Source organism: Melospiza georgiana, chromosome 1 (assembly GCF_028018845.1).
Source record: "Melospiza georgiana isolate bMelGeo1 chromosome 1, bMelGeo1.pri, whole genome shotgun sequence".
Classification (NCBI taxonomy): Eukaryota; Metazoa; Chordata; class Aves; order Passeriformes; family Passerellidae; genus Melospiza; species Melospiza georgiana.
Window position 1 is genome coordinate 122,065,610 of NC_080430.1, and position 27,289 is coordinate 122,092,898.

At 38.9% G+C, this 27,289-nt stretch overlaps 1 protein-coding gene across 1 annotated transcript in view; it reads right to left on the minus strand.

Annotated features, from left to right (window-relative positions):
• The window catches only part of EYA1 (EYA transcriptional coactivator and phosphatase 1), a 145,846-nt gene that overhangs the window by 16,198 nt on the left and 102,359 nt on the right, over positions 1–27,289 (minus strand). The window contains exon 13 of the mRNA XM_058023583.1: positions 21,492–21,581. Coding sequence (XP_057879566.1) covers positions 21,492–21,581 — 90 coding nt within the window. The remainder of the gene's footprint in view (positions 1–21,491; positions 21,582–27,289) is intronic.

Below are 27,289 nucleotides of genomic sequence, written 5' to 3' on the forward strand. Positions count from 1 at the left end.
CAACCAACAAGTTCCCTTCAGAATGAGCTATTTTCATTTTGCCTTTACATCAGCGGGCCCATTGAGACATCCTGGAAGCTGGCCAACTCACAGGAAATGATTGCTGGGATTCTCTGTTCCTCTCATATCTGTCATTACGCAATTATATCCACTGCTTCATTTTCCCTACTGAACAGTAGAGAAATTTGGTCATGTACATGTGAGAACAGATCTAGCAAAACAAGTTAAAGATGCAATCCTTTATAAATGTGAAGTATCTGTAAAAAAAAATTTTAAAAAATCCCCAAGTGTACACTGCTGTGATTTTAATGCAGCTTTTTATGACAGCAGTATCTCTGTTTATGTCTTTTCCAGGAATAAGATATATATACACTTTCAGTTGTATATACCCTTTAAGACTATTATCTACTCCACAAATACTCATCACTCCTACTAGCCATCACAATGTGCTTCTTTTAGAATCACAGAGTTACAGATTGTCAATTTTGTTTTTCCAGGCAACAATTACATATTTCAAAGCTAGGTTGTGAATGCCCCATGCCCCCATCTTTTTACTCATAGTTGTGACCACATGCACCAACAATATTTGCCAGCATTCATTAAGCTTTAGGAGTCAATCTCTGGTTTTCACTTGACTAGAAGGATAAAATCCCTGGTATGTGCAGGTTGGAAAATGGAACAATCTAAACATCCATGTCTTTTGTGTGTGTGTGTGTGTGTGTGTGTGCATATATATATATATTTTTTTTTTTTTAATATAGTATGAGCTGCACCTAATGCTTCTCCACTGTACTTCTGTGCTAGCTAAATACAAAAAACCCTCTGCACTTCCTTTCAAGGTGAGGCAACAAAGACTGAAGTGCTGAGCTCCCTAAGCCATCATTGCGGAACGCCTGCTAAGGCACAGCACAAACCCCTGTGAAAGAGCAGTACCTGTAAGGCACAGCACAAACCCCTGTGAAAGAGCAGCACTGCTAAGGCACAGCACAAACCCTTGTGAAAGAGCAGCACTGCTAAGGCTCAGTCAAACTCCTGTGAAAGAGCAGCACAGCTAAGGCACAGCACAAACCCCTGTGAAAGAGCAGTACCTGTAAGGCACAGCACAAACCCTTGTGAAAGAGCAGCACTGCTAAGGCTCAGTCAAACTCCTGTGAAAGAGCAGCACAGCTAAGGCACAGCACAAACCCCTGTGAAAGAGCAGCACAGCTAAGGCTCAGCACAAACCCTTGTGAAAGAGCAGTGCCTGTAAGGCACAGCCAAACCCCTGTGAAAGAGCAGCACTGCTAAGGCTCAGTCAAACCCCTGTGAAAGAGCAGCACAGCTAAGGCACAGCACAAACCCCTGTGAAAGAGCAGCACTGCTAAGGCTCAGTCAAACCCCTGTGAAAGAGCAGCACAGCTAAGGCACAGCACAAACCCCTGTGAAAGAGCAGCCACCGCGGTTCGCAGCTTCTCAGCGCTGGCACTCCATTGGCAGGACCTGTCATCTCCGTCTAGCCTGCACTTTGTGACCCTAACATTTTCTCTTCTTTCCCACCACAATTATTCAGTGCTGAAGAAAAAAGGTGCAGATTACCTGTGGGTCAGGCACAGGATATGAGGAACAAAGAGAGTTCTTGAAATCCACTTCATTCTGTCTGACAATTTGTGGATGAACAGTCAAGGAATTAAATTGGGCTGTGAAGGCTTTCATAATACTCCCATTTTAAACTTAAGACTATAAAGAGAAGCTTATAATGTAAAAAAGCCTGCAAAAACCCTACCAAAACTTACCAAAGCCTTTTATTGTTAAATAGAACATCAGAAGAAAAAATTAATTCATTAGCCATATAAACTGTTATATATTATCTATATAAGCTGTTCTAAACACTGAGGACTAAGAACTGAAATTATTTACAAACTCTTTTTCACACCCAATGACTTTAAAGTACTCCCCTGCACTGAACATGTAACCCTTTTTTAGCCCAAAATAGATGCCATTTTTTTCTAATAGAAAAGGTGATTAAAATCCTATTTTGTTTGCTCACATCCAGAAACACATTTGGATCAAATATGATACTCCTAAAGTAAACAATGTGTATTCCAAAATAAAGGTCTTATTCTGCAACTTGTGTTTGTTGAAGTAGCTATGCAAAAACCAAGGTTTACATTTTCATTTCAACTGCACCTTGTAACTGGAAGAATCTAATTTAATATAAAATATGACCTAAACAAGTATCTGCAGTGGATAGAGTGCCTCTCTAAAAATCAGTTCTTGCTCCAACTCTGAAAAAGTAATTTGTTGTTCTCTTCTGTTATGTTATTCTATTTCTGTATATTTTGCAGGAAGGGAAGAGGGGGGATGTCAAAGAAAGAACTTTACCAATAGATAGAAACAGCTAAATAAAACTCAAGTGAATCTGCTTGAAGGGTGTGTTTTATTCCTGGAGAGAAAGGTGTTAAGTTTAAAGAGTCAAAATAACTGTATTTTAAAAGGCCAGCACTTCACATGTGCTTTCACATAGTTTTTTTATGATATGTATCCAATTATCTGCTAATATATTTTTTTGCAAAGAGAAAACAGTTCTATGATTAATGGGAGACAGTGACAATAAAATATGAAGATATTTTAAGAAGAAATAAAAGCCATGAATCTCATCAGAATGTAATGAATTATTCTCAAACTCATTAACTTGAAAGTATACTTTTAGGAACATACACATTTTGTTGAAACGATACACTAAAGATTGTTAAAATATATTTAAATTTTAAAGCACCTAAAATTAGACTTATGAAAAGAATGATTTTTCCACAAAAGCCATAAAATATCTCATTTCTCTTGAAATGACAGGTTCATGTAGAAATTTCCACAAGATGACCTAAGCTGTGTGTTTCAGTTCCACGTGACCAATTGATTCAAACTTACAGGGCCTTGATGCTGTTGATAATCTTCTAAATGCATATGTTTAAAATGAAAATTGCAATACTTTGAGGGAGTGAGTCTCCCATCTTTGTAATTGTCTGCTAATGAGACAAATCCAGGATTTAAAATTCTCTCTGCTAACCTTGCCAGTATGGACAGCAAAAGCATTTTCTTCTATGGGCAGCCTGAAGACCTTTCCACAATACTTTGAATTTTCTCTTTCCTTTTCTTTCCTGCTCCCAGTGTTGTGGGGTTGGCTCAGTGGCAGAAGTGGGGAGCAAGCTGAACCATCACTGCCTTGCCCAACCAGAGAAGAGGAGAACAGTTCTTTGTCAGAGTTCTAGGAGTGCCAGCTAGAGAGACAAGAGTTTTTGTGCCACCTTACAGCCTGTGGTGGTTTAACCCCAGCTGGCAGCTCAGGGAGAAGCAACAGAAAGGTGAATAATGACGAAGTGATGCTACGAGCATGCTCTTGGGTATTTCAGCTCAGCTGTACATCTGCAGAGAACAACCCATGTGATCCTCTTGAGAAAGGAAATCATATAGGCTCTATTTTTAGGGGCACCTAGCATGAAGGTACTTGTCATTTGCCATGTGAAAGAAATTAAGTGGTTAATAAGTTGCATAAGCCTATAGGAATGGTCTTCTCAAGTGAGCAAAGGAGGTATTTGTTATTCTTTGTAGCTCTAACACTCAGGAACTGCAGCAGCACATTCCACAACAGCCAGGCATCTTGCATTTCAGATGGGTTGAGGCTTTTAGCTATGTTTTGCACACACCAGCAAAGCCACAGTTCTGCCTGAATGAAGACTTTGTTTTGCATTTTTGTTCATTTACCTACAGCTACATGTGTGATGTAATTTAGTCCCACATTCATGAAGTGGAACTCCATGAACTTTCTGCAAGTCACCCATGGTAGTAGCATCACAGATGAGAAACAATTTCCAGTCATTCCCTCACACACATATTAGGGAAAACCCTGTACTGTGATTTGTATTTCCTTTCTTCTCTCTACCCTTCCTTTCTGCACTGCAGCTGAGCTGTTCTTGAATTGCTGCTGTGGAAAATTAAATGCAAATAGATGGGCTTTGTGTCTCAGTCTGAATGTGCAAAGGGAACTGTTCTGATACCTGCTGGAAGGGAGTTCACAATTGTTGATGAGTTCCTTAGAAAGTGAACTTGTCTTTGCCAACTCTTCATAGAACTTACAGTACTTTAAAAATTAGGTTTAGGTCTCTAAAAATAAATTAAATGTTGTTAAAAGGTTTTGGAATAATTACATTTTGCTTTCCCAGTACTCTCTGTTGATGAACTATCAGAAGCTGAATCACATGCTTCTTATAAAGCATCCCTGGCCACTACCTGGTCAGGAGGTTCCCATTACAGACATCACAAACATTGGGAGGATGTGAACTTTTATTTCAACCAAAAGAGAAAAGTAATTTCTGAATAGATATTCTTCTGATGACTCCACTCTGGGTGACCAAAGATTTGTTCAGCTGCCATCCTTATGGTATTTAGAGGTGGAAGGAAAATAATTCAGTCAGCTCTGTTTTCCCTGAAACCATTCCTTGTATCTCATCAGGAATAAGGTTTATTCAACAATCATTCCTGCAATTGCTTATTTTTTTTGAGTCTGATGGCCCAGAAATCTATTTTCAGTATATTCTACAGTCCTTTCTATGTTTGGTGTATTTTTTTTTTTAAGAAGTGACCTCAGACGTTTCTTATTCAACCTCTAGCCAACCAATGAGGAAATGAAGAGCCAAAGGTTTGCTAAGACTTTCCAGGATCCATCCTCCAATCAAAGCCAAATCAGACCTACTCTGCCAAAATCACATTCATGATTTTTGCCTCAAGCAAAACAGATATTTCTCACAGCAGTAGAACTAGACCTAGAGATCTGAATATGAGCTTCTGTCCATTGTTTATTGCAAAATGAAGGTCGTCTGGCAAAAACAATCATGACTGATTACATTCAATGGTCAACAAGAGCTGTTTCCACTTTCAGCTCATCTTTAACTATTTTACTCTTTTGAAAACTCTTCTCAAGCAAAAAGTTTTTCTCTTGTTTTTAAAATATTTATATTGAAGAAACATTTATTAGAATTTTAAAGAATGCACACACTATTTTTCTATTCTGAGAGAATGTGATATGCAACTTCCTAAGAAATTTATTTTCTTTGGCATCATCTTGGTCAACATTTACTTTTAGGTTGGTAAACCTATCCCTTTATCTCAACAGTGGTTGACCTCCAACTATCAACAACACAGTTGCTTTATACTGGATTTTTTTTTTCTTTTTTACTGCTATTGACACATCTAGACTGATTTTCTTCCTTGCTGGCACATCATTGGTGATCTCAGCACAACAAACAAAATTCATGCCACAAGGAAAAAGACTGAGGTTTTGCAATGCTCCTAGACAAGTTTGCAAATGAAATGCTTTAAATAGAACTGGGGTAATTGTCCATGATGAAAACAAAGAGTAGGAAACACTCAAAGAAAAGCTGTCATTTTTACTTCTTGAAAGAGCTGCTACCTATTTCATTAAAAAAAAACCAACCCAACCACACAATACAAATAATAATAACCTCTTTCATATTCCAACAACTTGACTTAGGAATGGTGGAACAACTAAAACCCACGAAGTTGCTGTATGGTTGTAAGAGAATCATTAAATTCTATGTAACTTTAATCCTCATTTTGAATGGAAGACAATGCCAGCTCCACTTGTGGTGCTGCAGACTTTATCAGTGGGTTAAACTTTTCAGCATTCTGAAAGCTTATCACAAACCAAATGGAGATAGGATAACTGTTAATACTAAGTTCATCAATATCTTAATGCATTGTCCATCACAATTTTCTTCTAATAGTATCATTTCAAAAACCATAAATATGTAAACAAATAGACAAGTGATACAGGAAATAATAGAATTTATAAAAATTATAAATAAAGTAAATAATTATAAAATTTTATTAAATTCTAATACAGCAATTTTTTCCTTCCTCTTTTAATTCATATCTACCAATATTTTATGTTCTGCCATGGACTTTGGTATAACTTTGAGGTAATTCTACTGATTTCTGGAGCATTTTTTCACACCCCTGCAACTGAAGGACTAGAAGTCTCACTTGCTTTATGGCCAAAAGAAATGAGCTATTAAACAATACACACAATCACAGGTAACTTGTTTTGGAACAGCAGCACTTAGAGAAGCAATACTCTGATTTACTGTTGTTCTGATTTCTTCTTTTTCTATGGGTTACCACATCATTTTGTAAACATAATTTGTCACCAACACCAGCCAGAGTTCTCTGTAGCTACTTTTTGCCTTTCTTTCAGATCTGTTATTCCTGCTGAGAGAATCTACTAAAGAAGAATTTTTCATACTGACACCAACTGTAGTCTTGCTGTGAATAACCACATTCCCATAAAAATCATTCCATTTATTGCAAAGTTGTTGGCAGACCATAGGAATAATAGTCAACTCAGGAAACCTTTTATCCTGAAATCACACAGCTTAACCCTTTGCATGACCACATGCAGTTCATACATAAAAGCTATATCACCACACTGCTATTTAATTTCATTGTAAAAGCTTTTTTGCTGTTAGCAAGGTTTTAAAATTATTTTCTTCACAGAACTTCATTTAAGTAAAATTTAAATAATAGGTTTTTTTTAAGACTGAATCTGAATTTTTCAAGCAGTATCCAGGGTTTTTTCTCAGTAGACATTGCTGTATTAAAAGTTAGATATTCTTTTCCAATACATGAAATATTACATACCATTTGAGGGTGGCTTTGATTATAAAGTAAAAATTTGATTATAGAGTAAAAAACATCCACAGAAAACTTTTGTTTTTTCTACCCTCCTATGGTAAAGAAAGATTTATGAATTTGCAATATAATTAAAAAATTAGAAATAAAACCTGTTTGCTGTATGATTTTTATTTTTGGTAGAAGATACTTCTGCTAGTCATTATATTTGCTGTGTTAAATACCAAACTAGTGGAGATTAGATTCAGGAAAGAGATTTTAGTTCTGTTAGTTAATCCTCTTGACAGTTTGGGAGTCAGAGGTTGTATTGCTTGCATTCAAATTTCTGTCTGAATTTATTAAACTGATGGAATAAAAAAAGGGTGGCGTATGTTTTCACTGTCTATCTTGTTCTGCCTGTAAATCCTTGCTTGTAGGTAACCACAGCTTGATTTATGCTTTCTTCACGTGCCCAAGGCAATAATGGGAGTTTTGGACTTGTGAACACACCTTTGAGAAAAATATATGCATTTTGTTCCAATAAATGAATTTAAACATTTGTATTTTTAAACTTTTCAAAGTCAAAGAAAAATCCTAGAAACTGTCTCTCTCGTGTTCTAGCTGCTGCTACAACTGTCTCTCCCCCTTGCCAACAGTGCTAGGGAAGCAGTGTATCCATACTTTACATTCCCAATGTGAATTATACAAATATGCAGAAGAAAAAGATGAGGTTTTTCAACTGATTGAAGGGATTTTCTACAGTTGAGAAAGTATAATTTGCTCAGATAAAGCTGATCTTTCTGGTGACAGCGTTTCAGCTGAGCCAGTGCTCAGCAGTCTGCTCCTGCCGTCAGTGAACACGCGTCAACTCTCATCTCCTGCCTCACAGTGCCACAGGTAACCTTCACATAATGCCTGGACTGCCTTCTTCTGACTGGACAAGGATCTTGGAAAACCCAAAAAAATAAAATCAATGCTCCATTCCTTCAATACTTCATTGTTTCTTTTGTTAAACTTTTTGTCTGCATTTTTTTAAAGTCCTCGTTTAAAGCCTCATGCTTTGACAGCACACTTTAGGGTAGTTTTTAGTCTGCTATAGGATCACCCAGCCTCTTGAACATATCTAAAGAAAAAATTTATAAATGCAATTAACAACAGTCAAATCGGAACTTAAACCACAGAAAAATAGAAGTGATACTGCAATGAGTAAAGGAAATAATGCTCTCCCCCTTTCTTTACAGTTTCATTAGACCATTGAACTGGATGAAATTCAGATAGAGGCCTTATTGTAACCACACTGAAACAGTAGAAATCTCCTGAGACTGTGAAACTCAAACATTTTGGGAACCAACTTCAAGCACTCTTTGCATGCTTTTAAAGGAAAATGAATAAAGAAAAGTCTTAATTTTTTTCCCTGTGGAAACATTTTAATATAATTGCTACCAAAAACCCAAAACAAACAAACAAACAAACAAACAAACCTAAAACCTCAGCACAGATATGTTTAAAATTCATATGTATGCATATTTTCTTAACATTTAAACTTCAGCCATGGCACTCACACATAACCACACCAGCACAAATGGCTTTCATAATATAAAACAACTTGTAAACAACTCTGTAAATCCATGCCAAATTTAAACCTAGGCTGACAAGACTGATAGAAACAACCTACCATGCATATTGCTAAGATGCTTAAGCTGTGGTTTCAAATCTTTGTACTTATGTGAGGATTGGCTAATGTACTCTCATCCTGCAAAATAGCATGAAAGGAGGACACTTAGTTTCACCCAGCTTTCCTAAAATAATTACATTATGTAATTTTCAGAGATTAATCCACTCAAAACCACTCAAAAAATCAACCTGAATAATTCAAATATGAGATTTAAAAATGGTTCCTACATCAATCAGGAAATATTTTTTCTAAAGGTTGACTATTATGCTTTCTTCAGTTTGCCTTCTGGGTTTTTGTATTGGAAGAGTCCAATAAAAAATATAGTTTTCCACAAAGTAGTGGAATCAGCACAAAATAACTGCATTATGTGAATAGAAAGGGCAGGCTGGGAAAGATATTTGAGTGTAAATTAATGTTGATCTTAGCTGGAATAACTTGCACTCTTTAGCACTTGCAGCTGCACCCGGGACTTCACTGGCTATATGAGATTTTACACATCTGTCAGCTTAATCAGAGACAAAACACCAAATCTACTGTTCAGGAATGAACAATATTATATTTTAATTTATAAAACTTTTATGATTGCAAACAATTGTGGAATACTTAGTGTTATGAACAAGTGTTGACACCTATAATAGTAGATAGGATTTTGTTCAGTGTTATCAAATTCATAATATTTAAATAAAATGTTAAAAAAAAGTTCACATCAGTTCCATGAAATATTAAAAGCGAAAGTGAAGCCTCTCTTCACAAGAATAAAAGGAAAGCCATACCATAATTAGCACATTAACTGCTTTTACTGTTAGCATCAATGATTTATTAATTTATTTGACATTACTGCTCTACTGCTTCAGATAATTCAATTAATAAAATGAACTTATTCAAATCTGAAGTAACAATTCTGGCACTAAGGGGGGCATTATTACCTAGTTTGGATCTAAAATGATGAACCATCAAGCAGTGTATTGTATCTGTGCTTAGGGAACGATTTGCATTGTAGAAAACCTCTGTGGCACATATCAGCAACTTTGCAACCTCTCAAAAATAAAAATTCATTAGGGCATTTTTATGTGTCAGCAATATAACATAAGACAGTTTTGAAACCTGCTAATGGTTGCAAAGTTCTCAATCTGTTACATTTCTTGCGGTCAGTTTTGCATCTCCTCTTTTCCATCAAGTCTTAGGCTTTTTCGAACAACTTTATTGTTTCATTACTGGCTGTAAGAGAATTTTCAAAGTGCTGCCTCATGTCCTTCACTACACAGCAATCTGCACGTTGCCTTTCAGAGCCTGCCTCTGCAGCCCAGCACTTCAGAGCTTTCTGCTGCAATTCAAGCTGGCATGTGTGGGGTGGATCTGGGATTCCAGTGTCAGACCCTGCCTGTACACAGCTTTGACACAGGTATTGGAATGGCTTCCAGGTGCCTTACCACTGTCCTTCAACACACTGTCTCCTGACCTAGCTGATCCTAAATCTGATATTTCAGACTCTGCAGAACCTAGCTGTAATGGGGAGGTACAATTGCTACCTGGAAAGCATGCCAGCATTTGGTATTTTTTTTCCTGGGAAAGGGACAAGAATGTTAGTTCTGTCACTGGAAGGAGCACCTTTAAATATCAAATTTGGGAAAGTACATAGACAAAACATGTTTTGACATTTTGATAGAAATTACTTTTAGAGTAATCTTGGAGATGGGTCTCACACCATTAAAAGTTACCATGCTGCCTACCCCAAACCTTTTTGGACTAGCATATATTCCACTGACAAGTGGGATGCCATCCAGAGGGACATCGACAGGCCTGAGAAGTGGGCTAATATGAATTCATGAAAGGCAATAAAGTGCAAGGTATTGCAGTTGGACTGGGACAATCACCCATATCAGCACAGGCTGGGTGGTGAACTGAGAGAGAGTAGCCCTGTCAAGACTTAGGGATTCCAGTGGATAAAATCCCCTGGATGTAACCTGCACCCCAGAAAGCCAACAGTACACAGGGTTACACCAAAAGAGGCCTGAAGTCTAGTTGGGGGAGGTGATTTTCCCCCTTCCCCTTTTCTGCCCTGGTGAGATCCCACATGAAGAACTGCTTCCAGCTCAGGGGCCTCAGCACAGGAAAGAGAGGCAGGCTGTGAGTCAGGCTGAGAGAGCTGAGGTTGTTTAGCATGGAGAAGAGAAGGCTCTGGGATGACCTAATTGTGGCTTTTCAACATATAAAGTGGATTTAGAAGAAAGATGGAGACAGACTTTTTACCACTGGACATGGAATAAGGGGTAGGAAAGAGGACAGATTCAGATAGGTACATGGAAGAAATTCCTTCCTGTGAGAGTGGTGAGGAACTTGAACAAGTTGCCCAGAGAAGTGGATTGCTGAAAGTTGGATGGGGGTTTGAGCAACCTGGTCTAGTAGGAGGTGTCCCTGACCATGGCAGTGGGTAGGACTAGATGATTGTTAAAGTCTCCTTCCAAATCAAACCATTCTGAGATTCCATTAAATGTTCTATACTATACTGGGCAATTTGCATGTCCATGCATTTCTCCACAAAGCATGCCTGCCTAGTCTTTAGTTGATTTATGCTACGGCAAAATCTATTTATCCCAAACATAAGCCCTTGTACCAGCTGACTACATGGAGTTCCTACTAGCTCCCAAGTACACACACCTGAAACACTGCCATGACTAGTGATTACTGATGCCCTTCTGCTTTAAATGTTGGGGTGTTTTTTAACCTGTGGCTTTAAAAATCAGACCTTACCTGAAATGCATGAATAACTCAAACTGAAACAAGTACAACTTACAAAAATCATTAAAAAATAAAACAAAACAAACAAACAAAAACAAAACAAAACAAAAAAAAAAACCAACATAGAAAAGAAATAGAAATTTAATACAACAGAAAACTGGAAAGCTCTCTTGGCTGACTATTTGCAAACTTTTTGTACTTTTTTTCTTTTCCCTTGTTTGAAAATACATATTTCCTTATTGTGTCAGTAGAGAGAGAATTTGTGCCAGTATATTCCTGAGGACTAATATGTTAAAGAGACCAAGCTGAAGCTTTGTTAGAAAGCCAGCTACAATTGTACACAGTAACAACTGCTATAATCACCAGACTCAACTGCTAATTTTCTCTCTTGAGTACTTTATGACAGAATTATGATCCTTGTATCTGTAGATATCATCCTTATCATCACCATGATGAGAAGACTAAGGTACACTGATGAGGAACTACAAAGTATTGGCAACCACAAACACAGACCTCGTGTCGTGTCACCTACATAAATGTTTGTAAAATATGGTCTAGACAAGTGATTAGTACCTAATGCCAGCAAAGGCTCATCCTGTCAATGTTCAGGGCTTGGAGTACAGTTTTAGACACAAAATGACCTTGATCTGATTTTTATTTTGTGGAGAAGTTGAGAAAGCTTTTCTCTCTGGTAATGGTGTTTCACAATCTCCTTCTGCACTTCCTTGGTCTGACTGCAGCTCCCTCAGCTCCTATCACGGATTGTGGATCTCTATAAACCTAGGCAATGTCACACCTGTCATGGCTGTCCAAATCTGGCTCCATGACATTTCTACAAGGTGTGGAAGAATAAATGATGGACTTCTACACTGCTAATAGTGGCCAACCTGCTCTCCCAGCTTGCTTTGGAGCTTGCTCAAAGTCTGCACTTAAGAGCTGGCTTGCATCCAAGCACTTCATTTGTTAGATTATTTGAATCTAGGACCAGATGTGCTAAAATGCTTTCAGAAAGAAGAGCCTTTTACCCTACAGTGGTCATGGTTCTTTGAGATGTGCAATAACCTGCATATGGAAAGCCTGCTGAATGCAGTAATGAATTCAATAACAAGAATTATCATAATGCCCAGAATCCCAAATCATCCTTTGGAGTGCTACTGTGCTAAAAGTTACCAGTCAGAGTCTGTGGCGTATTAAAGTGCCTCAGACCCAGGTCTGAGGGGAAATGATTTCCCTTTCTCCTTCAGATTAAAGAACCAGAACATATGGCTGTATTGCTTCAAAGGCATTCCTACAGGGCACTGCGTGGTACACTGGGGACATAGCTGTGCGCACGGTCACTGAAGGACCTGAGAGGAAAGTCACTTAGTCTCCTGTGGTGTTACTGATACCTACAAAGGAGAAATTTTCAGGCTGATGAAAAGAGGATATATGTCCCTGTCATGAAAAAAGGTCTCCTTAAGTGCCAGAAGTGATTTATAAGGTACATTTGCTTCCAGCAGCAGGGAGGCAGCCAGGTTTCACCTGTAAGAATTGAAGGCAAAGGCCAAAAAGGAACTAATGTTCAAGGAGCTCTGTTCCATGATCAGGCTTTATGGATGTTGTCCTGGGTATTGGTTGTTCCCTTCCTTTTCCCTGAGCTCTAACAATGATCTCCCATCTTGGAAATCCCTGTAGTGCCAGGTGTTAGTGCAGAGTGTATCCCCATCTGCTTTAGTGACACAGCAGTCTGCCTTGCAATGTGGGCTTAGAGGTCCTTTATGTTCCTTTAGGGAACAGAAGGGCTCAGCATACTGCTGGGTGTCAAACATCTCCATCACATTTCAAGTAAAAAGCTGTCCTACACACAGTCACGAGCTTGAAAAGGAATAGAAGGGAGAGGTAGAGTTGATAAACACTCACAGTCTAATGACTGGGGGCCACAATCAAGAGAAAAACTTCCACATAGCAAATTATACAAGAAACAATCCACAAAAAGCCGTTTTCATTTTAAAAATCTTATAGCTAATTTCTCCCTACCAACTTCTAGATCTGAGTACATTCAAGCTAGCAGTTACAGACTTGCAGGAAGGATTTATTGCCCTGTGGGTGGAGGGAGGAGGTTTACAAAGCAAACAGAGAGCATGAGAGTGCAGGGACATAAATGCTGTTTATTCTCTGCTTTAAACTGTGAGAATATGCATCTGTGGAAGACAGCATCCCAATGCTTCATTAAAGCTGGAAATGTTCCCATATGTGTAAAATGCAGGATTTGTAAAACGTCTCTGTATTAATCTAACTTTATCGAATGGAGTGAAGAGGCAGAGAAATGGGCTGCTCTTGTCCTGCTCCTGGGTGGCTGAGGGGTGGCTGACCTCGGTGGTGGCAGGTGGGCAGGACAGAGGAGTGAAGATGCTGCCTGGTGGCCAGGCTGGGGTGGGGGCACTGCCTGTCCTGGGCTGATGGTCCAGCCAGCTGTGGTTAATGACAGAGCTGCATCTTATGGAAATCATGCACAACTCCAACACAGGCAGCTTTCCAGAGGGGTCCATGAACAGAATATGCTAACCTTAAAGGTTGCATATTCTGTGCATAGACAGAATATTCTGTGGTGTCTTAAAGGTTCATGAAAGTGAAGTAACACCCCATTCTTGATATCATAACAGTTATGCAGCTATTTTTGATGTACAGAAGCGATTGTGCTCTGAATTTTCATCACAAACATATTAGATGTGGGACATCAAGTAGATTTTAAGTAACAATCTCAGAAGAAATTAATCAAGGTCATCATCCTTAATTGACTATTCTATTTTTTTTTCCCAAAATACCAAAGTTACTGCTTAACAGTAGTACCTTATATTATTCCCTGATCTTTTATCACTAAGAGAAATATATCAACTAATGTAGCCTGAAAACTCATACCATATTGCCATTCATTATAAACTACTGCCATACACATATCATCATTCTGCACACAAACAGAAGTGAATTGTGAACCCACGGGTGTGCACTATACATCCCTCACAAATGGCAAAAAAATTAAGGCTAATCATCACCATGTGTGTCAAAGGTGGGAAAAATTGGTTTTTTATAGTATCATTAGAATCTTATTTTGAACCTTCCCACAAATGCCTACACGAAAACCCGTGAAATGAACGAACAGAAATAAAAGTCTTAAAAGAAAAAAAAACACCATGCAATAAAACTGCAAATTAATTTGCTTTTCATTACTTCAATAGAATTCAACACAAACCAAAAAAAAAGTGTTAGGCAAGATTAGACAAGATTTAATAAGTGACATATTCAGCTTCAGTATATACTTCTAAAGGAATAGATCTAATGAGATGGTGTGATTTTAGAACAAAGTTTGCAAAGCACTGAACTAACTTTTTCAAATAAGATGTTCCTAATGATTCACTACCACCAATACCTAGTGATACCTTTAACATACCTTGCTATAATATGTTCCCGATATGCCAAAAAAATGAGTAAACTTTTAAAAGTATCAGTATAAACATATACAATCTTTAAAGACGCAGATAGAATCACAAAATGGTTTTGGTTGGAAGGGACCTTAGAGATCATCCAGTTCCAGGCCCACTGCCATGGGCAGAGACACCTTCCACTAGATCAGATTGCTCAAAGATGCAACCTGTTCCAGTGTCTCACCAACCTCACACTGAAGAAATTCTACCTAATACCCAATCCAAACCTACCCTCTTTCAGTTTAAAGCCATCAACTCTTGTCCTGTCACTACATGACACATTGTAAAAATCCCTCGTTGGCTCTCCCCTCTACTGAAAGGCCACAATAAGGTTTTCCTGGAGCCTTCTCTTCGCCAGGCTTAATAACTCCAACTCTCTTGGCCTTTCCTCATATGAGAGGTTTTCCAATCCTCTCATCACCTTTGTGGCCTCCTCTGGAGTCACTCTATGCCCCTCTTTAGTTGGGGCCCCAGAGCTGGACACAGTACTCCAGGTGAGACCTCAGGAGAGCACAGCAGAGAGGAACAATCACCTCCTCAATCTGCTGGTCATGCTTTTGATGCAGCCTAGGACACAAATGGCTTTCTGAGCTGCAAACACACATTACCAGGTCATGTTTAGCTTCTTGTCCTTGAACACCTCCAAGTCCTTCCACCCAGGACTGCTCTCAATCCAGTCTGCTCCAGATTTACCCAGTCCAGATGCAGATTGCTGAAGAGGCCAAGGTCTTTCTTCCAAAGTGCAGTGTTGAGAGCTTCCTGTGCACCCTCCTTGCTGCCCCAAGTATCTTAAAATCCACCATTTCATGGTCACTGCAGTCAACCCTTGAGCTTCATATTCCCTACCAGTCCTTCCTAGTTGGCGAGAACAAGGTCCAACATAGCATCTGTCCTTGTTGTCTCCTCCACCACTTGCAGAAGGAAGTCATCACCAACACATTCAACACATTATAGAACCTCCTGGATTGCTTATGGCCTAATTTGTTGTACCTCCAAGAGATATTTGGGTGGCTGAAGCTCACCATGAGGACCACAAATTGCAAATGTGAGGCTACTCCTGTCTATAGAGAGCCTCATCCACTCAATCTTCCTGGTTAGGTGGTCTGTAGCAGACCCCCACTTAATGTCACCTGTTCCCTGCTCTCCCTGTAATCCTGACTCACAAGTTCCCAGTCAGCTCCTTATCTATCTCCAGGCAGTGCTCCATGCACTCCAGCATTGACATCCACTAACACAGAGGGTTACAGGCCCTCCTTGTCTCCCCTGCCTGTCCTTCCTAAACATCTTGCATGTTTTCATTCCAACACTCCAGTCACAAGAGTCATCCCACCAGTCTCTGTGATGCCAATAAGACCATAGACCTGCAGGCATGCACATGCCTCTAACTCTTGTTTACTCCCCATGTTGTGTGTGTTTGCATAGAAACATTCAAGATGGGCCTCTGATGAAACCAGCTTACTGGAATTACTTTGTGCTGTTCTTCAGGTGCTCTTCTGCTGACCTGTGATCCCACTCCAGACTCTGTACACCTATGGCTGCCACAGGTATCAGACAGGTAAGAGTGGGATGGATTGAGGTTCCTCTTCTCCAGTTTAAAGAGGGCTTAAGGCTCTTCCTCAAGCCTATGACTGAAGATGCTCTTCTCCAACAGATGGAGCCAATCAGCCCCACCAGACCAGGTTTCTCAAGCAAGTCCCATGCTCTAAAATACCTGAACCTCTGCGGTACGAGTTCTGCAACCATTTGTCAATTTGCCAGATTTGACTGGCCCTTTCATACTCCTTTTTTATGGCTGGGAGGATTGATGAAAGAAGTGCCCACACTCCAGAATCCCTTACTGCTGCTCTGCACAGGGAGCAGGGCACTATAATCCATCTTGACTGTTTTTGTTTCCTCAGACAGTATCACTGGTGCCCAGGTGAAATAACAGCAGCCGATGACAGAAGTCAGAGGACTGCATGAGGCTTGGTAGTCTATTGGTGACATCCTGTCTTGGGGGCACACCCCAAGGGACATACCCCTAATACAAGGCTCTGGCAAACATCACACCTCTCTAGAGAGCACCTGATGCTGGCAAATAAGACTCTCAGAAGTGAGTTACCTACTACTGTCACCTCTCTCCTTCTCTGAGTTGCTGTCATTGTTACATGGGGGGGTTATGGGGTCAGGCTCCTTACTCAGCTCCAGCATCTCTCCTGTGTGATGTGTCTCTCCTTTTCAGTCTGCACACCAGTGAAGCAGTTCTGCAGGGGCACCTCAGGTTTTGGGGAGGAATCTTCCTCCTGCAGGTTCTTGCTTACATTCTGCAATGTTATTGCTCCCCCTCCCTTCTGTTTGTGCCAGTGGGGGAGGTTTTGGCTCTTTGGTCATGGGCTGTGGGTCTGCTGCAGACTGCACTTGGAAGCAGCTATGCAACTCCACTGAACCAGCTATACAACTCCTTCTCAGCCACCCCGATGCTGTGCAGTCTTCCTGCTGCCTCCTGCAGCTCAGCCACCTGCCACAGGAGCTCCTCCACCTGGCACACCTTTGGCAGGCAGGTCTGCTGTCCTGTCCCTGCCTCAGGAGAAGCCTCTATTCACTTTCTGCAGTCTGAGTTCTGCACTGCAGTCTTGTCCTTCAGCAGCCCTGCCTGCAGGGAGGCATTGGCCACTGTCAGGACAGACGGTGCAGATCCCCCATCAGAGCTGCAGCCTTTCCCTCAGATGAGCGCCCACCATTCTGCCCTGGGAGTCAGGTGGGATGAGTGCCCCTGACCTGTGCAGATGGCTACAGAATGGAGCTTGGCTGCTGGTGGACTTCACGTGCCTGCGCTTGGCCAGTGGATGTCCCACCTCTGTGTTGTCACCTTCCCTGCACACCCTGCTGAGCAAACTGCTACACCAAGACCTGTCTGCCTGCCCTGGCCACGTGCTCCTGGCCCCAGTGCTCGCTAGGGCTGCCTACTTTGGGAAGAGGGGTTGGCCACCATTCCTCCTGGCCTTGCATGTGCCACTCTCATGAGAGCAGCCAGCTCCTGGTGGGTCTCTGTGCCCCCCTGGGCCTTCCCTGGCTGAGGAAGGAGCTCACATTCCCTGTGAGCCACTCTCCCCTGCTCTGCTGTAGAACACACCTGCACCAGAGCTGATAACCTCTGTGGATGTCACATCTCAGTCCTATCATCAAGTTGCTCATTTCCCTAAAACACTGGAGCATACCTCCTTAAATACATAATATGTGTAATTGCTCCATATAGACCTTTAAAATATTATACCTTATTATCTCTATCACAACATAATCAGCATGCAAAATCAAACCTTTTTATTTTCAGATGAGATAACCGTGGTTCTCTTGAGGGCACTACACTAATGTAGTTATTCCCTCTTGCACACAATTAAAATTCAACTATAAAACAGAGAGTATGAGACATTTACAAAAAAAACTTCAATACTGAAAACTAAAAGCTCTTGTTCAGAAACCCAAATGCAGATTTTGGAATCAAAATTTTTAGAACACTGCACTATCTTCCACTGTTTAGCCTAGTTTAGCCTAGTACACTTCTCTAATTTTATTATGAAATTACTTCTAATGCATGAAAATACTGTTTATTATGGTACTTAGATCGAATTATACATAAGTAAACATGAATATTTTTCCTTTCAGTATGTTAAAAATCTTGTCATATCCCTTTAACATGCTGTTTTAAGAAATATTCCTAAAGATCAGAAATTGTTTGCTATTACATCACTTTGGAATTAATTACTCCAAATAAATCTGTGGAAAGTGAAAGAAATAAGCAATTTATTTTATTTTTTTCAAAGCAATAAAATAAGAACTAGTGCAAGGGTGCAAATCTAACTGCAGTTCACCCATGCAGAAACAGAATACTGACTTCAAAGCTAGATAGTGAGATCTGACTGAATTTTTTCAATGAGTTTGAAATTTTCAATTACAAGTATTACTATTATTATTACTACATAAAGAACAACATACATAAAAATAAATTATTCATTTACCTGGCTGTATCCCCTACTAAATTCAACTGATACACAATGGCACTTTACACAGACTAAAAACTGACCACTGTAGAATTTAACCTAGTAACATTACTAAATCTCTAGGCTGAACTTTGAAAAGCCAGTTAGGTCATACATAAATCAAACTGTGCTTCAGAGATCACTGCTGCAACTCTGCCCTTTGCATTCAAAATGTTCAATCAGACTTCAGCATTTTATAAGACGAAAAAGTATTTTCACTTGGATAACAAGAGAGCTATTCTGATTATAGAGTTTTCTGGAATGTTGGATGATTTTTTTATTTAAAAACATTAACTTGTGGTATCTGGAAAAATGTGCATCGTAGGCCAAAGCTATGACAGATGATTGCCTGCCTTTAAAAGCTGCCTCTGTATGTGCCAAGAAGGGTTCCCTCTGAGCCTGGGTGAGACAGAGGGCATCAGCTTTCACTTTCCCACTTTGAATTAAGCCTAGGCTCAAACGCACATCTACTCTGTGGGTTAGATATGTTCCACATCCCGCTTTGCTGTTCTTCATACGACTGCTGGGCATGGATACCCAGGCTCTGCAGCTCACAGGCAATGTGCCTACAAATGTTTTCAATCCCAACAGCCCAGATACTTGTGCTGATGATCTGCAAAGCTTAGACCGGAGCTAGATCTTTCAGACTCAGTTCTTCATCAGTGAGAATAGATGCTTTAGGCCTGAGGCATATCCAAACCAAATTGTCCACAGTTTTGCTGGACGCCTGTCAGGCTGTGAGCAGCCTGAACTCCAAACCACCAAGCAAGGACTTTTGAGTTTCTGAGATGGATGTGAGGAATCTGCCCTGAGGTCACAGCCCTTGGGAAAACGGCAGACCCTGCTAGCTAAATGGTGATGCCCACAAGAATGACAACTGTGGCTCCAGGAGGACATGCTCCTTCAAGAGCACGACATTTCTGTGACATGTTCAAAACACTGTCTCACTGCTGGTGAACTGAAAGCCCCAGTCTGTGATGAGGCCTAGTCCTTACATGCAGCTTCCCACAAATACAGGCTCCCTTACACCCTTCCACTGTGTGCTCTGAAGGCTTGTCCATGCACACTGAATGTGCTCTTCACCCCTAGGACAAGGCATGATCCCTCAGACTGGAGCTCCTGCTCCCCAGCCATAAGGATTAGGGCTGGTGTACAAGGACAAGCACACAGCTGCTCACTCCTGGGTGCCTCTATGTGTGAGGAAGGCAGGCCAGGGTATAGACACCAACTATTGCACTTCAGTTTGGACATACAACATAAACTGGGGTTATGGTGGAAATGCAAAGAATCAGGCTTAGCATGAGCTCCTCTGCCTCCATGAACCAGCAGCTGTTTTCTCATACACAGCTTCAAAGTTCTTGAGTGAATGAACCACTGTGCTCCATTGTTAAGGCTGCAACGTGTCTATTAGCAGAAGATAATCTGCCACCCCTAAGATGTGGATGATTAACTTTCATTAAGTCAGTGAGGCTGACAATCCTGTATGAAATAGCTACATATCTGGCTCTGCATGGCAAATGAAAACACACTGAACTTTGTTAAATATACTTAAATACAACAAGAGTAGTACTTTTTCATTCTGCTCTGGTTAAAATGAAATATAATCAGAAACAGAGTTGAAAAATAACTAGCATTGTTATATTTTTAGATAAATCTGAAAAATAAGTCTTATACATGCAACTCATTGGTGCTTCTTATGTCCAAAACTATAATATCTTTAAATACCACCTTAATGGAAGAAAACTCTACTTTAAAAATTCAAGAAACCAGCTATTTTACTGTAAGTATAAAAAATAAATACTCTAAGGAATGGAAGAAAAAAAAGCATGTTCAATAATTTCATTACATTCTAAGATGCCAAATCATCTGTGAGTGGTTTCTTTTTAGATGAAAAGAAATCAAAATATAGGACAGATGTTGGATAAAACCACATTTGAGGTCTATCACACACTGGCATTTTTCAAATTATTTTGGCTCATCTATTGAATAAGGTGTATTTTGCTTGATTTTGAAAAGGGAAACATCAGGAAATATTTAAAGGCCAATTGCTGCCAATTAACTTTGATCAGCAAAAGTTGCATTTGAATCTTTTAGATTCTTTTGCTGTCTGGAATAACACACTATTCTAAAATCTAGCAAAACAACAACTTGATGATTAATGTGTGTTGGCAGTCCCACCACAAGCTTGCTTAACAGCTGGATTTTAAATAAACAGCTGTCTTCACTATGATGGGAAAGAAGTCTGACTGTTTTCATGTTTTTCTGTTATTAAAATGTGATCAGAAATTGCTTTTTTCCCTTTTAAGATGAAACAGCCAGGCATTAGAGTGACAGTCTCTTTCAGCAGTTTGGAGAGCTTTGGAAGGATCTCCCAAGCATTGCCAAACCATAGGCTGTGCAGGCTAAAAAATCCCTTGGCAAGGCACCCACAGCTCCTCTCTGCAGGCAGAGGGACCCCGGCACAGAACACCCCATGCCTGCTAGAGGCACAACAGCCCACAGACAGCCCATGCAACATTTATCATGTCCCTTGGGGCTAAGGTAACACTTGCCTACCGTGGAATGTAAGCAAGAAATCTGCACCCAGCCATCAACTGTTTACAGAGTTTAATATTTAATGGCCTGTGCAGACTATTGAATTCTGTGTGTTTATAGGCTCCTTTGGTGTATCCACTTCTGAAACTTGTCTACTGTCATCATAAGTGCTAAAACCTGTGAGGACAAAATTCTACCATTTAAGCTGCAGTAACCTTTGAAGGCCAGTTCAGACATTTAGTGTAGATATTATATATCCTAATGACTAAATGATATACCTATTTTCTAAGCATTTGGGTTATTGAAACTCTGCAAATAATGTTCAAAGCATCTAACAACACATAAAACCAGACAAATATTAAATATTAGATCATCTCTGTCTGTTTTAAAAGAATGAACACTTACTTCTAAATCGTTAAAGAATAGATGTGTGTCCGCCAAATTGAAAATCATCTCTTCCATTCGCAGTCCAAGGGACACAGAAGTGGGAGGATCCTTAAAGAAGAAATTAAGCAAGTACACCATCAAAACTGTGCCTAACACATATACCCAAATACAAACTGGAGGAACAGCTTTTCATAACATAATACTTATATCAAATGCAATATCTGCTTTGTCAGTTTCAGTTCAGTAACTCTCTTACCCTGTACTACAGCACTTCCCAGTAACACTCAAAAATATGCCTTAAACTCAACTGACTCCTTGATTTTGCAGTGGGACTTCTGTGGTCCCCCTCATGCATCCCTGCCACTGGCTCTTTGATCTCTGTGCAAATCCATTTCAGTTAAAACTTCTCCAGATTCTACAACTGCTCACAAGTTTTATGATCAAGCAGGGGTATGATAATACTATTGTTACTCAAAATAAACTGGTCACAAATGACAGGGTTCAGCCCTGGGAATACCTAGTGACTTTAAAGCAAAGAACTATTGATGTTTTATTTGCAAATGGTAATTCTATTTAAAACCACTCCTTGATTGTCAAAAAAGCTTTAATTATGTTTCCAGTTTGGCCCACCCATGCAGAGTGAACAAAACTATTGTTTGTTATTAATACATAACACACTTTAACTTCTCTACAGAAATTACCGTAACAACTTACTCCTTACTGAGCTAATAAACTCAAAAAGCATGTTCAGCATTGTGGTTACTAAATGCATTACAGATGTTTGTCTTGTTTTGATTTTTTTGGTGTTTTATATATTTTCAATCTGAAAAATCGAAAAGAGAGTCTAATACATACATTTGATATAGAGTTTCTCATTTATAATGCCAAGTCTATCCAAGAGCACAGGAGCAGGAGTTTGAAAGAACATGTTATATTATCCCATAAAAGCCTCTATTAATAATGTTAGTTTGTTAGGAATTATATTTTAAATAGAACTGAAGAAGTGACAACCCATATTTTACTTAAAATAAGCTAATATTCTAAACTTGATGACAAGTCACAGTTAAAAAGCAAGAGATGCAGTCCTTAGTTTCTTTTTCCACCTCTAAATCAAATTAATAGATGCTTCAACATGATCTCTGAACTTTCAAACATTTTTCTATAACTACTGGTTAAAAAGGCAAAATGCGTCACTAGTGAAGAGCTGGAAAAGAATGGTGATTGGGAGCCTGTTTGCCTTCTGGAAATGCCAAAACCCAAGAACTGCTATCCAGAGAAAGAATTTTTGAAATTTCAAAGCAGAGCAACACTGAGCAGACAAAACATCTATTCTTGAACCCACATCCATTAAGAGCAAGTTTTTTAAAATAAATTTAAAAAATAACCCTTATAACTGGGGAAAAAAATTGCATCATGCTATTTTGATGAACTTTGCCCTTAAAAATAAGTCTTTTATTTAAACTGGCACAGCCAAAAAAAAAAAAAAAAAAAAAAAAGGAATATTTGGCTTCTTAGTTCAAATGGAAACACTTTGAAATATGAACAAAAGTATTCTGTCTCTCTGTTTTAATATTGCTCTATTTGTAGACCTATGCTTTCCTCTGCTTTACTTTTGTAGGTGAGGTGGAAAGCAGGTGGTATTTTCTCTCTAGCTGGGCCTGAGGCTTCTTCTCCCTGTGACATTTCTGCTTATCTTCGTGCCCAGTTAGCAGCTCATCATCCTACACAGCTCATCGGGCTTCTTTATTTTTAAACAAAGATTTTTGTTGTGCCTGAGCAGTAACAGAAGACACCTCTCAGGAGCCTCTGCTGTAGTTATTAAAGGAATCAAATGGGCTAAAAGTCTAATATGCAAATGAAGACCACTAGCTGATCTTGAGTATCAACTACTAATGCAACAAGGTAGAAAAAATTCCCTTCTGACTTCCATCCCTAAACAGCAACATCATTTTGAAAAGCAGAATAAATGGGGAACAGAGCATGATACTGGTTATGAACTCATTTGACTAATTTTGCAGCCAGACTAATGGCTGCAAATATATATTTTACATTTCAGTGCACATGACTTGCTTTTATTATTATTGAACATTTTTATCACATTTCTGAGTCTGTAAAAAGAGGATTTTGTCTGTAAAAAGCTTCCTACCCATTTTACTCCAAGGTATTTTTACATGGCAGAAATAAAACAGAATGGTTTCCTCCAAAGTAATACTAAAATAATGTCATTTATTAGGTTAATTTAATTAGGCAGAAAAAATGTAAGAAACTCATTGGCACCTACTGAAAGTGTCAATTTAAATAAATCCAAACTAAATGGATTGCTTTTCAAAGAAAGCTTAACTCCTAGTTTAAATACAATATTTTTATATAGGAAGTTCTACTTAACACAAAAACTATGTTAAACTCTGGCTCTCGGTAGCTACATATTTAACAGAAGCAAAAACCTTATCTGCATTAACATTTTAAATAACTGTGTAGTCACAAACTTGCAATTAATCCAATGAAAAGCACAAGAACCTTGGTTAAAAGCATTATAGTATATCAAACTCTGCCACCAGACATTACAGTGGGGGCAGTAAACTTTAAAAAAAAGATAAGGCTAGAACAAGATTTAAAAAAAAATAATCCCATACCCAACCTTCTTTTGCACTTTTAAGCCACTAATTGCTAACTAATTATTGTGAGGTGTCTCACAATGAGTAGGAAAGCTAACAATCTCTTCATGTTGCCTGGGATTTGCAGGTTCAGTCAGTGTCTTTTCAGGTATGGTCAAAATCAGGTACAAATCTCTGAGGGAGGTACAGTTTGACTAAAGAAAAGAAATACCAATGTCAAACTGCTTAAGTAGGCCTTTTGTTTTGAATACTGGCATTGGAGCCAAAACATTGCCTGTATGTCATTTCTAAATTCTAGCTACTTGATTTCTTTGTTTCCTGAAGAAACAAGAAGCTGAAAAACAGGAAAGTTCACTTTGGGTACCAGGCTTATTTTCCACTTAAGCCTACAGGTCACAAATGAAGGGTTAAGTGAAACCAGGCTTTGTTTTTCTCTATCTCTAAAGTATATTAAACCACAATAAAATAGCTTATAATTAAAGGAAAATTCCTTTAAAACCTCTGCATATAACTGCTTTCACTGGGGATGGAAATGTATGTAAAGACCATAGTATTCTGTGCCAATGCTGAAATATATTTTCACCTGCTCTTAAAAGGCTCCAACTTTTTCCAAATGCCAAAACTTAATCAGCCCTAATGTCAATTAAACTAACTGGTAACTTTATATTTGATCAATACTTCTCTCTCTGTACATAGTTAAAAAAATTCAAAAGCAAATGAAAATGTTTTGGGTTTTTTTGTCTAATCTTCTGGAAGGGCATATTCTTTGAGTTTCATACATTTCCATTAAATTCACTAAATTCAAATTATCCTTAAATAAAAATTAATGTTTTATGGAATAATTTTTGCCATGAATGTATAAACTGAAAAATAAAGGTGTTATTATGTTACAACAAAACTGAAGGAAAAAAGCAGGAGGAAAATAGAGCACAATAGCAGCTAAAGGAGAGCAGGTGATAAAAACAGATGTAAAAGTAAGAAGATACAGAAAAAAATGGTACAAGGAAGAAGTTAGGAAGAATGAGGGAGAGAATTAGGCAAAGAAAATCAATCCCTTCAGCAGCAAGGCCAAACATCATTCATAGTCATTCACCATGAAACTCGCTCAGGCATTATGAAAAGAGCTGAATGCCAAGTTGCCAAATCCCCTATTATTTAATTAGGACATTTTTGTTTGTTTGAAGATCCAGCTTTTGTATTTTAATGATTATGTGATCACCCTAGATTTAATTTTTTAAAAGGGCATTTCTAGCCCTCAACATAGCACAGATTTATAAGAGAACATGATGTTGGGTTGCTCATAAACAAGAATACAGGTGAAAAGAGCAATAATTCCCCTCAACTTTCATTTTTTTCAGATTAACTAATGGTCCAGATTTCTGATTTTAAGTCATTAACCAGAGGCAAACCCTCTTTTAAAAACATGCACCTTCTGCTGCCACAAATAAACCCTAAAATTCTCATGGTTTAGCATGTTTGCCTTGAACATTTGACACTGTCTCTCTAACATCCCTGGAAATTACTAACTGTTGTCTGAAGCTGTCAATAGCCCAAGAGAAACTCTGATTTGAATGAAACCTTAAGAAAACAAAACCAGAATGGCAGTTTCATGGCATCATCTGGGAGCCACGGACAGGCATGTTGCTACCCCTCACCAAAAAGATTTCGTACTTATCCAAAGATTAAGCAGCAATGCCATGATTGCTCTCACCATCAACAGTTGGCTGTCATTTAGCAGTGCAGGAATATTGTGCCAGATGCCATGAAACCAGAGCCAGCTGGGCAAAAGCTGCATCTTATGGAAACAGTGCCAACAGAGATCGAGCTGCACCCAGGAGTCAGCTCCCTCCTTGCAGCACACATATTTATATCTCTTTGCAATTGAATCCCAGCCACTTTCCTCAACTTCAACCATCCAGCAATAAAGTGTTTATGTTCAGGTTCTAATTAATGAATCCACTACAGGGAACTAGTAACAAATGGAAAAAATATGCTCACATTAGTACTTCTATGGCAGTGACTAATTAATTAGGCTTTCCCAGCGCTACTCTGCTGGCCAAAAGCCAGTGGTGAGATTCTGTTGTCACTGAGCTTTTTTGTAAGCATTGGGATTTGTTCTCCTCATTCTGAACTAAATTGTCATAGATTTTGGGATACCACACAAAAGCTGGTTTTAGTTTGAAAAATGGAAAACAACTTTTGGTAAATATTTAATACCCTTCGGTAAGTGCTTTTGTCCATACATATCCATACAATAATTGTTGAAACATTTAAGTTCTAGTTTCTTTTTACTACCTAAATATAAACTAACAACACCTAGGAAACCAAGGTTGCTGAATTAACTAAATATAAACTAACAACACCTAGGAAACCAAGGCTGCTGAATTAACTTGCTTTTCTGACATATAATTAAAAAAACCTAATTCTATTCTTTAAACAGGTACACTGTTATTACAGTAAACACTTCTGCAAACAAACCTTACCTGAACAAGCAAGAAAGGTTGCAAAGTAGTATTGCTTTAGACTTTTATAGTGCAAAAAGCTATTGAGAGAAACTCAGAACCTGACCCAGGCACAGACTGAACTGGAGGTAGCTTTGCCCTTCACTCATCTGGGTGCAGGGTAAAACCTTTTAGTGCTAAATAGAAGCTTTACAAGAAGACATAGGCATTACACAAAGCCAGACAAAGCTATGTAGCTGTTCTTTACACATAGAAATTTTTGAGGTTAACAAAAAATCACATTGCAGTTTTAACTCACAGGAGGTGAACATAAAAGGCTATAACAGATTTTAGCACAAGCTGTTAACTTTCAAATACAATCCTGACAAAAAGAACTCTGATCTCATAAGGACATTCCTTCCATAAACTGTTCTTATTCACCAAAAATCATGTTTCTCTTCTGAGAATTACAAGGAAATCTGCTGTCTGCAGACATATTCATCAGTCCAGTTATGATTTATAGACTGTGCATAATATAAAGATTTGACTCATAAGCAGACTTTTGAAAACATCAGTCAATATTTAGATTTAAAAAAAATCAAAGGTAAAAAATTTTAGATTAATCTGGCCATGTCCAAAAGCATTCTTCCTCTTTCCCTCTCAATACAGAGCACAGCCAATCCATCATAGCAATCATTCCTGGAACTCTCTGAGGGGATGCAGATCTTCGCAGATTTTGATGATGTCAAAAGGTTTCAGA